A 15,414-nucleotide genomic window follows, 5' to 3' on the forward strand; every position below is an offset into this window, starting at 1 on the left:
CTTCTGACTATTCTTATTGGTCGATGTTCTTTATTATTTGAAAGCAAAAGTTACAAATTTGCCGGTGACGATTATCTATAAATCAGTCAGCGTTATGCACTTCAGAAGCGAAAAGTAACGCGAGAAACGACACAAAAATACTGTCGTATAATCTTTGAAATTTGTTAATTTCAATTTTTTTTCTAGGGAAGAGTAGCATACACCTGTATGTTGATAAAAATAAAGGCATCTTTAGATGTAGTTACAACTTTTCTTACAGTAATACACATTTTTATCACTTTTCAATCATTATAGGAAACGAGCCCAATAGCAAATTATGGTCCATATAGGCTTCAAAGAAGATATTTACACATTGAGAAAATAATACCAGATCTAGATATGTCTAATTATTTTTTTTTATAAAACTGTATATACAAAAAATATTTTATCAAAATATCTTTCACATCATCTTAAAACTTTGCTTGATAATTTAAACTTATTTCTTGTATTTTCAAAAAATATTTTATAAAATGTTGTTAATATCATCCTAAAACTTATAATTAACTAAATATCTTAATTCTTTTTCAATATAAACAAGCATGCAACAGTTACACTTCTACAATAAAATATGGTGATTGTATTTTTAGACAACATGAAGTTCACAACACTTTACAACATCTAGGGGGAGATAACTCACCAATGATAATTATGACAATTATTCCTATTATACTACCCAAAATTATCATCATCTGTAAGAATTCAAAATGTGTTATCCTATGCAGTTATACAAATACTAAAACTACAAATTGTCTTTGATGTTCGCTCTATGGTTGGATTGTTGTCGCTTTTGACACATTCCCCATTTCCATTCTCAGTTTTTTGTGAATCCTTTAATTTCAAATTCATGTTGAGAATATCAGCCCTAACATTTCATGGAGAACAGGGATAAATGTCTTTATTAACGGCTATGATTATCACAAAGAACACAGCAACTTTGATTTATATCTTCAGCTTTACTTATTTATTGGAGCACTTTGCTGCCAAAACAATGAAAACAATACATTTTATAAATTAATTTTTTTTTTGATACCTTGCAGTTTTTCCACCAAAATTTTCGCTTCAATTTCCCTGCACTTGCTTCAAACTGTGAAGCTCCTTGCTGTAATGCCTCTGAAAATATGATAAACATTTATTACAAATATGTTTCTATTCTCATTCTGTCAGTTATAGACAGGCACACCACTGTCCCAGATTAGGAGAAGGGTTTGGTGCCAGCAGACTAACCCTGCCATATTCTGTGTGTGCCTGCCCATACAAGGAGTCTGTAAATAGGTGGTTGTCATTTGTTGCTCTATATCTTATTTGTTTTTTGTTTATTATTTTTTTTACAGGAATCAGGCTATTAGTTTTCTCGTTTGAATTGTTTTACATGTTATTTCAGGGCCTTTTAAAAACTTAATTCATGCCATGCTTACTATTTGTGGACAATGAGGGTCTAGTATTTGTTACCATAATTAGCATGAATGAAATTTATAAATTCTAATGTTTTGAGATTTCAGTCTTGTTTGACCACGTTCTGTGTCTACTTTCCTATCTACATGTACATGTATCATGGATAAGAACAATAAATGTGGAATGTATCCATGGGACACAAATGATTCCCCTGCTTGAGCTAAAGGGAAACCAGTAACCTTAATTTGCGACCATCAAATCACCAATTGATGCTGTCAGCGCTTAAAATACAGGGATCTCCATGGCCTGTTTAACGATGGAGCCCCGCCATCGTTCAAATGACTTGCGCCATCGTCAAATGACTCGCGCCATCGTTAAATTGTCTTGCGCCATCGTTAAATTGTCTTCCGCCATCGTTCAAAACTTCATTGTTTTTTGTAGCCCGACGCCATTTTTTTATCAATTATAATAAAATGCATGTAATTGCATAACCCTTAGGCTTTTTATGTTATAATCCAATACAGTTCTAACGCCTGAGGGATATCCGGATTAAGATCGCTAATTACTTGTACCTGAGATTGTACAGGTAGATCAACAAACCAGACAGGAGAATACTATCTGAGGATAGACGATCCATTTGTCGAAGTAATCAACTAAGTTTCAGCAAATGATTATGATCATTTAGATTAAATAAATAAATTAATAAATTAATCCAGTTACAAAGAAAACAGTTTAACAAGTCGAACACGTGCTTTATTTTGACTTACGCAATCAGCATCCCCCTTTTTTAAGAAGTACAAAATAAGACGCAAAACAGTAAATATTATTTCATCGCAAATAACTCGAGTACTGCTGTAACGATAATTTAGAATTACTTTAAAAGTTTAAAAGTAAAAACTTAAATATTTCCTGTAAAGAAATATCGTATCTAAATTCCGAATTCATTTCGTATATTACAATCAAATTGATACATCCGCGTTTCCGGTTTCTATTCAGACTCGAAAGATGCATGTTGCACAGCATCAAATTTTCCAGATAGTCATTAAAAACCTTTTCATTTGTCAACCTTTGCTTTACAAATCTCTTTAACCTTTTACATAACCCGTACGAATTGTTTTGTTGTTGCTGCAAATCAGCCATACCGGTAATGGGCTCTGAATTTGACAGTGTCCACGAAAAATAAGCTTCACATCAGATGATTTTTAACCCCCATAACAATTACCAAAAATAAAAGAAATCTGCATGGGGACCTTCATGACAGCTTTTGGTCATTCTCGACTAAGGGGGGACCATGAAGACTTGGCATTTGAATGGTTAAAAACGGCAATAAATGAAAATATTGATACTTCTAATTCTATAATGAAAATTCAAATAAATATAATTTAAATAAGCAATGAATTAGCATGTTCACCATTCCTTGTATGGAGGGATAAAATACTTCCGATCGCGCTACACTGTACAGCGTAGACAAGGTTTGTAATGGTGAAAGTTCCTCCATGGTTCAATTTTCATCCATGGAGATCCCTGAAATACAATAGTTATTTCCTAAATGGCATAAACCTTATACATCATAAAAAGCAATAATAACACAAAGTAATGGACATTCTACTTCTATACTAATCTTTTACCTGCTCTGTCATCTAACTCTGAGATTTTTGTATCTCTCTCCAGAACTTTGTCTACATTTACTCTCATAATATCCACAACCTGGAATAAATGTTCAAATATTGTACATTTGTAAATATAGAGTGCAATACTATTGTAGCTACCCCATGAAAAGCGTACCTGAGGGTGAACCAACTTGATCAAAAAAGGATTTTCAGCTATATCAGAGGTGCTCTCACCATTTTTTGGCAGACTAAAAAGTTATGAAAAAATTAGCAATTTTTCAATTTGTAAAGGGCATAACTCTAGAATAGTAACAGTGAAACTTGATCTGTGTATTGTGGTAATAAGCATTGTGTATAAGTTTCATAACATTTGGTCGAGGCAAACTATATATATATAAAATTAGAGAACAGAAATAAATTTTTTAGCAATTTTTCCTTTTGCAGGCAGGCAGGAGAGGGGGCATAAAAAAACATATCACTGTGAAGACAAAATTTAAATCCAGCTCATAATAAAATAAAGTAGGTGAAGTAATCTGGTCAAGCTGCACAATCAGGAACAGACGAAATAGTAATCATGTGTGGCCTAACAGGTATAATTAGAAAGTGTATGTTTGGGTAATGATGGGTAATATGCTCCTGTCAGAGTGTGGCAAGGGACATGAATACTTTATAATTATTGGAATAATTAAACAATACTACAAGTTCTACATTTATACATGTATCTGAGTACATTGTATACATCAGGCTTATCGACTTGTGCTTGTGTCTGTTGAAGCCTTTTACTGGACTGATATGGCTGTTGTGGGGGTCCACCTGAACCAGCTGTTTCCTCAATACCTGGACCGTTCTACAATACCTACTTACCTCATCGACTTGTGCTTGTGTCTGTTGAAGCCTTTTACTGGACTGATATGGCTGTTGTGGGGGTCCACCTGAACCAGCTGTTTCCTCAATACCTGGACCGTTCTACAATACCTACTTACCTCATTGACTTGTGCTTGTGTCTGTTGAAGCCTTTTACTGGGCTGATATGGCTGTTGTGGGGGTCCACCTGAACCAGCTGTTTCCTCAATACCTGGACCGTTCTACAATACCTACTTACCTCATCGACTTGTGCTTGTGTCTGTTGGAGCCTTTTACTGGACTGATATGGCTGTTGTGGGGGGCCACCTGAACCAGCTGTTCCTCCATACCCGGACCGTTCTACAATACCTACTTACCTCATCGACTTGTGCTTGTGTCTGTTGAAGCCTTTTACTGGACTGATATGGCTGTTGTGGGGGTCCACCTGAACCAGCTGTTCCTCCATACCCTGACCTTAAATACACAAATCAGATTGGTTAGGACTTAAATGACGGAGGTTAGGAAGAATGGGTCCACTGTCAGATTTGAGGGGTATCTATATTCCAAGACATAGAAAAAATACTAGTAAAAGGCAGTATGAAGATTGTTCATGTAGCCAAGCCAGGCTCATTTCATAGCAAGAACACAATTTTTAAATATTTCCCTACACTGTACGAATATTGGTTTTAAATATCCTGCTATTAAACTCTGAAATGAAATGAATACCTTTTTTCATCCTAATCATGCTTTTGTTGAATTTGTTAATGAATGAATGCTGTAATGGTAATCTGTGGGTGTGACCCAAGTATTTTGAATATCAAGAATCAGTACTCCTTGTGTGACAGTAGCTGTTTCTCCATTTATTATTCAAAGTTCAAAAAGTTTAATCTTCAGCACAATTAACAGATATATATATATATTTTACATAAAATAATAGAAAATTGTATTGCTTTTTAACAATGTTTAAAATCTTTTGCAAATATCAGATCCATGCATAAAGGCATGATAAAATGAAGTTCACTGTATTACAACAAATATTATTCATAATAAACATTTGATAAAGCATCATGCAAAACACATTTTGTGCAAATCCAAAAAAATATACTATATTTAAATACAATTTTATCCTGTTCACTCTGTGAGTAAGAAGTGTTTCATGCAAAACTTTAAACAACATTTAAGATAAAAATGTTACAAATTACAATGAATTAGCAGGGCATGCACAAAACATTTGGTACATTCAGTATTCACATTTCAGATAAAGAAATATATATGATAAAGTGGTGTTTAAAAGAAATTAGAAAGTAATTGATTGAGTTGTTAATTTTTCATCTTATTTACTCTTGACATGTTTCAGTTAGAATTCAATAATAAGGGATATTGCAGTTTCACAAATTTTATCAAGCGGAGTTGTCCAAGTAGTTACTACTGTAAACACTAGCCAGTCAGCACTGATGTTGTCAGTTTGAAACCCTGCTCGTGTGCATGCGGGTGCACTTGACTCCAATCTTAATTGATAAGGATCGTCAGTTTTCCTATCAAAGGTTGGTGGCTTTCTCATGAAAACTTCTCTAAGCATTTTTGAGTTATTGTCTGAAAACTGGAATAATCCCCCTTACAAATAATAAACCCCATACATTGTACATGTAACTAGAAAACGTAAAATCTGAAATTTATAAAATTTGAAAACAACAGAAAGGTAACAAAATTTATAAAAATCGAATGTCAATATAAACAATTCACTTATGGTGACTTGAGAAACACCGATATCACTCAGATTACAATTCTACCTTGACAGGTAAGTTTGTATCTAGCCTATAAAATACTTATTTAGCCTTGAGAATTGAAAGGTCAGTTTATCCCATTCATACAAAAGAAGTTGGTAAAATTGGCTTCATGCCATTTACCTTGTCCAAAATTAAGGTCACTTTATTGTTATTGTGATATTGTTAAAGTACAAAAGAACCCTATATTCTGACCAATGCTTAAACTTTGTGCATCTTGATTCAATTGTTCAAAATATGTTAATGTTGAAATTTAGGGGTTACTTTCGGCCTTTTTTTTACGTGTTAGTTTTCTTTTCAGATATAAAAAAACTATCGGCTTTATAGAAATAGACTCTGCTTGCAGGTTCTCTTGTTTTTTGTTTACACCAAATTCTAAAGGATTATAATTTAGTTGCAAAATATTCTAAACGAGAGCTGATTATTTTTTTTTATCTTTTAATGTGAATTGAAGGTTAAATAATTATAATGTGAATTAGAATGAAGAAAACATCTTGGTCCCAAAAAAAAATCATCAATCAGGATATGAAATTCCAAATATTAATTTATTATACTAAAATCAGTTCATATAGAATAAACTTTTAAGATTTTATTGATTCCTTTTAAATTGAAATCTCAAGCCACTGTTTTGCAGGTTTAGATCATGCCCCAACAGAAAACCAATAAATATGACAGTACAATGTACTCTAAGCACAAACACATAAGGTCAGTGTGAAATAGACATCTAGGGCAGGAGCAAACTGTCAGTTATACCAAACCAGTTTGACTAGATCTCTAGTTTAAAACCAGTTTGACTAGATGTGTAGATTATTCTTGGAATAACAATGGTGTGGCCTATATTTTGACAAGGTAAATAACATGAGGACCTGGATGGGTTTTTTAATATCTGTATTCTTTAAAGTTTTAGGGCATTTTCTTTTAATAGCCTTGAAATAACTCTCATTCTGCAAAATTCTCATGAAAATGATTTTAATATTTAGTCTTTCTGTTACAAGATTATTTATCAATTATGTTCATTGATCATGATTATATTATCAGTATGCCTTACAGTTACCTAAGTTACCTTTTTATTATGCACAGTTATTCTTTATACTTTTGCACTGCAGTAAATTATTCTCTATTCTTTATTTTGATGTTCATTTTCTCTATTCTCTATTATTTTTTGTTGCTATTACATGTATTCTTTATTCTGTAAACCCCATTCTGACCCTCATAGGTAAACTTCTTTTGTATGCATGGGATAAACTGACCTTTCAATTCTCAAGGCTAAATAAGTATTTTATAGGCTAGATACAAACTTACCTGTCAAGGTAGAATTGTAATCTGAGTGGTATTGGTGTTTCTCAAGTCACCATAAGTTTCTTGTAAATTTGTAAATTGATGAAAGCGTTTTTGAGTTATTGTCCAAAAAACTGGGAAATCCGCCTTTTTGTAATGAATATATATAAGACCCCAAAACTCATACAGTTTTAAACGTACAAATCTAAAATTTATAAAAAAAAAAAAAAAAGGGAGCTCATGTCAATAGATATAAACAATTTACTTGATTTATAGTTTTATTCTACAGTTGTGACAGCCAAATATCATCAATATCAATCTAAATCATGTACATGTAAATAGACTTAAATGAAAATTGTACATTGACATTGTACATGTAGTACATGTTGTATCTGCAAGTGACAAACAAATTGAAATATTCAAGTTCTACAATGGAACTTACAACAAAAAAAACACAAATATAAACATATACATGTATGTTTGAATAATTAACAAATTATACAAGCTCACAACATTGATTGACACTTACGCTGGGGGTCCACCCGGTACTGATTGAGTATTTTGAGGAGCAGACCTGTTCAAATGATATTCAAATTAAGATAATAAAGAGTGTTTATGTTTTGAAGTTTCTGTTCCAGTCTGTACTGATGCTCTAGACTAGTAAGAATTTGCAATACTTTGTGGTAAAGAAAACAGTTAGAATATTGGGCTGTGGAAAAAATATTAGCACATACTGGTCAGTGTTGGATTCGTCAAAAATGAATCTAGCTAATGTTGTGGTAACTGTTGTTCACAAGACATATATAATGGGTTGTACCATAAAATAAACCAGGTGCTCCGCAGGGCGCAGCTTTATACGACCGCAGAGGTCGAACCCTGAACAGTTGGGGCAAGTATGGACAAAACATTCTAGCGTGATACAGCTCTGAATTTGGATTGTGATCAAATTTTTGACATTACATGGTTTTTTTTTTACACAAAACAAATGTCAAGATTTTACAAATTTTACATTAAAGATTTCTTCTTCAAACTTTTTAAATCTAAAATTAAATAGTTGACACAGCATAGGTTTCTGACACAGAATGAATGTGGTCTAATGAACTTAAAAGTTTGTTTTTGCCTTTTAGCAATTCACTATGCTGTTGAATATTAATCCTCTCAAAAAAATGTTTGAAGAAATTTTCTTTTTATTTATGAAATCTGAAATGAGAAAAATTTAACCCCCCCCCCCTTTTTTTCACATCCCCGTTTCCCTTTTTCCAAAACTGATATCAATTCAAATTTCTAATGGAGTTTGCAACAATAACTACTCTTTTAAATACATCATAAAATATTAAAATGTAAAATAAAGTGCTTGTTATCACTGAATGGTAAAGATTGGTTGGTAGTAAAAGTGAATATACATTGTTTATTGTATAAAACAATAAAAAAAACTTCATCAGCAACATTTTATATTGGCAAATTTCCAATGAAGTTATTTACATAAAGTTATTGGCAAATAAAAATAGAAAATGACATCATAGTCATGTCTGGCAAATGTCCAACATACATTATCTAAAAACATTTTAGATAAGATAAGGAAATAAGATGTAAAAAAACTGCTTGTTATCACTGAATGGTAAAGATTATTTTAATTTATCAGTTGGTAGTAAAAAGTGAATATACATTGTATATTGTATATAACAAAGATTTAAGTTGATTCTGGACAAAGAAAGATAACTCCAATTAAAAAAAAATCTTGCTATTGCACAATATTTTGCAATTAGATATTTCTTGCTTACTATTCTGGACAAAGAAAGATAACTCTAATTAAAAAAAAATTTGCTATTTCACAATATTGTGCAATTAGATATTTCTTGCAATTGCGCAATACTGTGCAATTGAAAAGACTTGCTATTGCACAATACTTAATATAATAATTTTAGATCCTGATTTGGACCAACTTGAAAACTGGGCCCATAATAAAAAATCTAAGTACATTTTTGGATTCAGCATATCAAAGAACCCCAAGATTTCAATTTTTGTTAAAATCAGACTAAGTTTAATTTTGGACCCTTTGGACTTTAGTGTAGACCAATTTGAAAACAGGACCAAAAATGAAGAATCTACATACACAGTTAGATTTGGTATATCAAAGAACCCCATTTATTCAATTTTTGATGAAATCAAACAAAGTTTAATTTTGGACCCAGATTGGACCAACTTGAAAACTGGGCCAATAATCAAGAATCTAAGTACATTTTTAGATTCAGCATATCAAAGAACCTTACTGATTCATTTTTTGTCAAAATCAAACTAAGTTTAATTTTGGACCCTTTGGACCTTAATGTAGACCAATTTGAAAACAGGACCAAAAGTTAAGAATCTACATACACAGTCATGACAGTTAGATTCGGCATATCAAAGAACCCCAATTATTCAATTTTGATGAAATCAAACAAAAGTTTAATTTTGGACCCTTTGGGCCCCTTATTATGTTGGGACCAAAACTCCCAAAATCAAACCCAACCTTTCTTTTATGGTCATAAACCTTGTGTTTAAATTTCATAGATTTCTATTTACTTATACTAACGTTATGGTGCGAAAACCAAGAAAAATGCTTATTTGGGTCCCTTTTTGGCCCCTAATTCCTAAACTGTTGGGACCTAAACTCCCAAAATCAATACCAACCTTCCTTTTGTAGTCATTTACATTGTGTTTAAATTTCATTGATTTCTATTTACTTAAACTAATGTTATTGTGCGAAAACCAAGAATAATGCTTATTTGGGCCCTTTTTTGGCCCCTAATTCCTAAACTGTTGAGACCAAAACTCCCAAAATCAATCCCAACCGTTCTTTTGTGGTCATAAACCTTGTGTCAAAATTTCATAGATTTCTATTAACTTAAACTAAAGTTATAGTGCGAAAACCAAGAAAATGCTTATTTGGGCCCTTTTTGGCCCCTAATTCCTAAAATGTTGGGACCAAAACTCCCAAAATCAATACCAACCTTCCTTTTGTGGTCATAAACCTTGTGTTAAAATTTCATAGATTTCCATTCACTTTTACTAAAGTTAGAGTGCGAAAACTAAAAGTATTCGGACGCCGGACGACGACGACGACGACGACGACGACGACGACGCCAACGTGATAGCAATATACGACGAAAATTTTTTCAAAATTTGCGGTCGTATAAAAAGATTAAAACAATACTATAGAAACAACAATTTCTTGTTTCTAAACTAAAAATGTAATTATCAGATGAAATTTACCTATTAAATAAAAGTCCATATATTTATCTTGTACATCTGACATTAGCAAAATAAGTTCATGAACCTATTCTGGGGTAACATGAATGACCAATAACACTGTTATTATCCCAATAACACATGTAATGATCGAATAACACTTAAAATTTGAATATAAGAACATATTGGTGACTTTTAAACATTGATTACTTAATAATAATATATTATCAATGTATTTTATAACTTAAAAAAAAAATGATTTACAGAAAGCAGATAAGTGCATAAAGATAATTTTTAATTTCGTGTGTACATCGTTCTTGGGGGCCATTGCGATTTCTGTGGCCACCATATTGGCTATACACACTTAATTTAAAAAGTTTCTACATCTACATCTACATAATACTTCTTAACTTCAATATGTTGAAGATTACAAGAAGGCACATACTAGGGAAACAAATTAACTAAACATATTTACATTAATTTCAAAAAACATTTTTTTTTAAATTTTTTGTATATAGATAAAAACATGGTTGGGTTTAGCAGTACATATGTGGTTTTGCACCAGACTTAAAGGCTTCTAAGTCTGGGCTACAGGCTACTTGGTATGGTAGGGAATTCCACAACCTTATTGTTCTAGGAAAAAATGAATATAAATGATAGTTTGTGGGAGAGAATGGCTGTATAAATTTATGTTCCTTAGATGGTATTAGGTATGTATTTACTGGGATGGAGACTAATTGGTGTTGGATTTTATATAACATGGTGACGGATGCAAGATTTCTTCTTTGTTGTAATGTTGGCCATCTTAGATGTTCAAGCATGGCTGTTACACTGCTTTGATAGCTGTATTGGTTGAGTGTATACCTGGCAGCTCTTCTCTGTACCATTTCAATTTTATGTATTTGTTGTTTCTGCCACGGGTCCCAGACGACACTACAGTATTCTATTTTTGGTCTTACGTATGTTTTGTAATCCAGTTCTTTTGCTTTTATGCTGTTTGTTTTTACATTTCTTTTAATAAATCTCAGTGATGCGTTTGCTTTGTTTGTGATGTCATTTATATGAGAGTTCCATGTCAGGTCTTTTGTGATGGAAACACCAAGATATTTTGCTTTGTTTGTTGATTTTAGAATATGATTATGTAATGTGTAGTTATAGATGATAGGTTTATGTTTTCTTGTTATGTGGATGATTTCACATTTGTCTGGGTTAAAGGACATAAGCCATTCTTGCTCCCATTGTTCCAGTTTATGTAGGTCTGATTGAAGGGTGTGACAGTCATCTAATGATGAAATTGTTAGATACACAATAATGTCATCTGCAAAGAGGCGAACATTACTTTTGAGGTTGTCTGGCATGTCATTGATGTAAATTAAGAACAGACATGGCCCGAGGACAGAGCCTTGGGGGACGCCTGACAATACAGGACAACTATTTGATGTGTGACTGTCAACCACCACTTTTTGGGATCTATGTGATAACCATGCCTCTATCCAATTTGTTGTTTTGTTATTTATTCCCATGCGTTTCAGTTTTAGGATAAGTCTTTGGTGGTCCACCTTATCAAACGCTTTTGAAAAATCCATGACAACTACGTCAGTTTGTTTACCGTTTGCCATGTAATCAAGTATTTGCTGTGTAAAAGTTAAAAGTTGTGTTTCACAGCTAACTTTAGATCTAAAACCATGCTGCAGAGGGTATAGTAAATCGTGAATGTCTAGATGTTTCATTATGGATGATACAATTATATGTTCTAGTGATTTACTAAGAATACAGGTTAGAGAGATGGGCCTATAGTTTTCAGGTTTAGATTTTGCTCCCTTTTTGAAAACTGGTGTAACCAAGGCCTCTCTCCAGTCGTTTGGTACTGTGCCTGTATTTACTGATGAGTTAAACAAGTCAGATATTATAGGTGAGATTTCATGATGAACTTCTTTTAGAAAATGAGGTGATATCTTGTCTGGTCCAATTGCTTTTGATGGGTTTAAGTTTTTTAGTAATTTAGATGTTCCTTCTGGGGTGATGTTTATATGCTTCATTTCGAATTTATGTGTTTCTGATTTTAATGATTTTAGTTCACAAATGTGAGATAATTTCAAAGGTTTTGGTGTGGTAAATGCTGAGTGAAACTGATGGTTTAGTGCTTCAGCCTGATCTTGTGGGTTTGTTTTTGTAATACCGTTTACCTTTAGTGGGGATACACCCATATTTTCACTTTTTTGGTTTTTTATGAATGACCAAAACTTTTTGCTTGGTTTGCTATCTTTCAGTTTGCTGTCTTCAATTATAATGTTTTCTATATAGTTCCAATATGATGTTCTAAGCTTTTGTTGTACTTGGTGTTTTAAGGATCGGTGCTTTTTGATGGTATCCGATTTTTTTTCTGATTTTGTTGCCTTTATTTTCTTATGTATTCTGTCTCTTTTTCTTATAAGTCTCTTTATTTCTGGTGTTAACCAAGGAATATCTTGTTTTTGTTTCATTATTTTTGATGGAATGTTTTTGTCTGTTATTTCTTGTATTTTGTTTTTGATCAGTGTCCACTTTTCTTCTGTGGTGTTATTAGTTAGTGTTAGAGAAAAGTATTCGTCTTGGAATTTTTTTACTTCTATGCGTATTTTGTCCCAGTCTGCTTTTTTGTATTGACTTATTTTTCTTGGTGTTTTCTTTTTTCTACCCATTGTGATGTTCATTTCATGGAAGACAATGTCATGGTCTGATGTTCCGAGACTTGGTAGTGTTTTTATGTTTTGTACGAGTGAAGGTTGGTTTATGTAAAACAGATCTAGTGTGTTTTCCTGTCTTGTTGGTATGTGTACAACCTGTTCAAGATTATGATCATTCATGATATCAAAAAAGTTATTATATGTATTTGTAAATTTACAATTTGGTTTCAGTTCTTGTTTAACCCAGTCATAATTAGGGAGGTTGAAATCTCCAAGTAGCCAGATATTACTGTGTGTTGGTATTCTTTGTAATGATCTGCTTAGTTCAGCGACACTATCAGTGTCGTTTTCCTGTGGTTTATAATAAGCCCCAATGTAGATTGATTTTACTCCAATTATATCTACTTTTGCCCATAGTAATTCACAATTTGTGTCTAGTTCTGGTTGTTCTGATGACAAGATATCAACTGATATTGCTAAGAAGACACCCCCTCCTTTACGACCCGTCCGGTCTTTACGATAAATACAGAACAGGTCTTTAGGGAAGATTTCGGAGTTACATATATCTGGCGTAAGCCAGGATTCTGTACCTACTATAATGTCTGGTTTGACTTGGTCAATTACTTGGTGGAGGTCAGCTACTTTTGATTTTATCGACTGACAGTTTATATTTAATATTGTGAGACGTTTGTTAGCCTTTTTTGCTGTTGTTTTAGGCTTTTTGGTTGTTTTGAGAATGGGTTTTGGAGATGATGTTGCTTGAGGTGGGTCTAAAATCTCAGAGCATGATGATGCATCTAGGTTTAGAGAGTCAAAAATGTTTGTGTCCGACAATGTGTCGAGTGATTCAAAAAGTCCGCCTGAGTAGTTGGGTAGTGCACAGCGAAGACAATACCAAATGTGTTTACTGTCTGATAACATGTTATATGTCTCATTTCCTACTCCTTGACAAGATGTGTGATACCATTGGTCACAACTGTCACACATAATTCCTTTATCCGACCAGCATACTTCTGTTTTACAGAACCCACAGTCATATTTTGTTTCATTTAGTGTTGGACCTGGATTTGGATTTATATCCAGTGATTGATTTAGTAGAAGTACACATAAGTATAGTAGTGTTAGTTTTCTATTATTTTTATATGATGATGAGAAAACTTTCCTGTGTTTTATACTTTCAAACATAAAGAATGTATTTTTTAAGTCAAATAAGTCTAGTTTATTGAAAACTTTTCTGCTTAATTTCTTTAAATCATTTTTAAGTAACAAAATACATAAATAATGTACTATTATTTAATAATCAATGTTTAAAAGTCACCAATATGTGGCTAATATTAAAATTTCAAGTGTTATTCGGTCATTACAAGTGTTATTCGGATTATTACAGTGTTATTCTGTCATTCGAGGTACCGACCTATTTCTGTATGTTTTTCGCCTTTTGTTTTTGCATAAAAAGTATCATGTAAATGTAGTATATATTATATTATTGTATTATTTTGAATTAATCAGAGGGCATCAGGGGAGATTAGTATTGTACTAACTGATTTTACCCTCTTTAAATAAAGTAGAGTTTTTATTATTATTATTATTATTCAAAATGGAAATTGGGATTTTTTTTTGTATTGTTTTGTAAATACTTAATAGTAGTTTATTTTGGTTGATATTCCTTAAATGTTTACAATTTGAAACACTGTCTTCATGGGTTGTACCCTGACAATTATAACATGTAACTGACTGTCATTTTTCTTATACGGAAATCGACCCAACAGCCGGATTCAGGATTCTGGTGGTGTGATGCAGACAGCTTCAACTCCATACATAATTTCTTGGGAAATCGGCATGCGATTATAATATTACATGACAAAAACACTCTCTATACTCACATGGTGCTATAGGTTATCTGTTTGCAGTGCTACAGTACTAACTGATGCCAACTGCATAAATATTACAAGCGGTCAATGTAAATTTATTGAGGAAAAATGGCGAATAAATTTACTGACGTCATTATCCGGGAAGTTGTATCATCTCTGTCACTCGACCGATTGAATCTATGGTATTTTTTACATGAAGCGTTTATGAGATACAGACTGTTCTAAATATAGAAAAGAGTCAACGTCATTCATTCATGCATTATGAGGGGGTACAGATGGAATCTCTTTAACATTATTAATTATTTATGGAAAAGAAAGCATTAATATACTCAAAAGGTGTTGATGGCATATATGAAAACAAAATAACACATTACATAATATACCACAAAAAAAGACACGAATTCAGGGATATATATATAATAAAATGTTTCGCTGAGCGCAGCCTGATACGCCCACAGTTCTAATTAAGTAAGTTGAACCCTAAGGTTGGACACACTAATATTCAAGCTTGATACTGTCGGAATTTGGATTGTGATAAATTTTGACATAATATAGGTTTCTGACACAAAGTTAATGTGGTTGAAGTTCTTAAAAATCTATTTTGCATTACTGTGCAATTGGAGATTTCTTGATATTTTTCTAAAAAATTTAATTTCGTTTTTCCTAGTTAATCAAATCAATGTCCATGATTTTACTAGGAAAA

The 15,414-nt window shown here is 32.5% G+C and overlaps 1 protein-coding gene across 9 annotated transcripts in view; it reads right to left on the minus strand.

Moving 5' to 3' along the window:
- The window catches only part of LOC139501887 (vesicle-associated membrane protein 3-like), a 28,001-nt gene extending 13,126 nt beyond the window's left edge, over positions 1 to 14,875 (minus strand). For 2 of the 9 annotated variants that reach the window (XM_071291121.1, XM_071291120.1), the window contains exons 1-7: positions 14,724 to 14,873; positions 7,474 to 7,520; positions 4,212 to 4,238; positions 3,906 to 3,973; positions 3,060 to 3,138; positions 1,070 to 1,149; positions 677 to 728 (exon numbers count right to left, since the gene is read on the minus strand). In XM_071291121.1, coding sequence (XP_071147222.1) covers positions 677 to 728; positions 1,070 to 1,149; positions 3,060 to 3,138; positions 3,906 to 3,973; positions 4,212 to 4,238; positions 7,474 to 7,520; positions 14,724 to 14,725 — 355 coding nt within the window. In that variant the 5' untranslated portion in view covers positions 14,726 to 14,873. Of the gene's footprint in view, positions 1 to 676; positions 729 to 1,069; positions 1,150 to 3,059; positions 3,139 to 3,905; positions 3,974 to 4,143; positions 4,239 to 7,473; positions 7,521 to 14,721 lie in introns of all 9 variants that reach the window. The other 7 variants (XM_071291122.1, XM_071291116.1, XM_071291117.1 and 4 more) reach the window with 7 other exon arrangements.
- Between the last annotated feature and the right edge of the window lie 539 nt (positions 14,876 to 15,414).

Source organism: Mytilus edulis, chromosome 13, assembly GCF_963676685.1.
Source record: "Mytilus edulis chromosome 13, xbMytEdul2.2, whole genome shotgun sequence".
Classification (NCBI taxonomy): domain Eukaryota; kingdom Metazoa; phylum Mollusca; class Bivalvia; order Mytilida; family Mytilidae; genus Mytilus; species Mytilus edulis.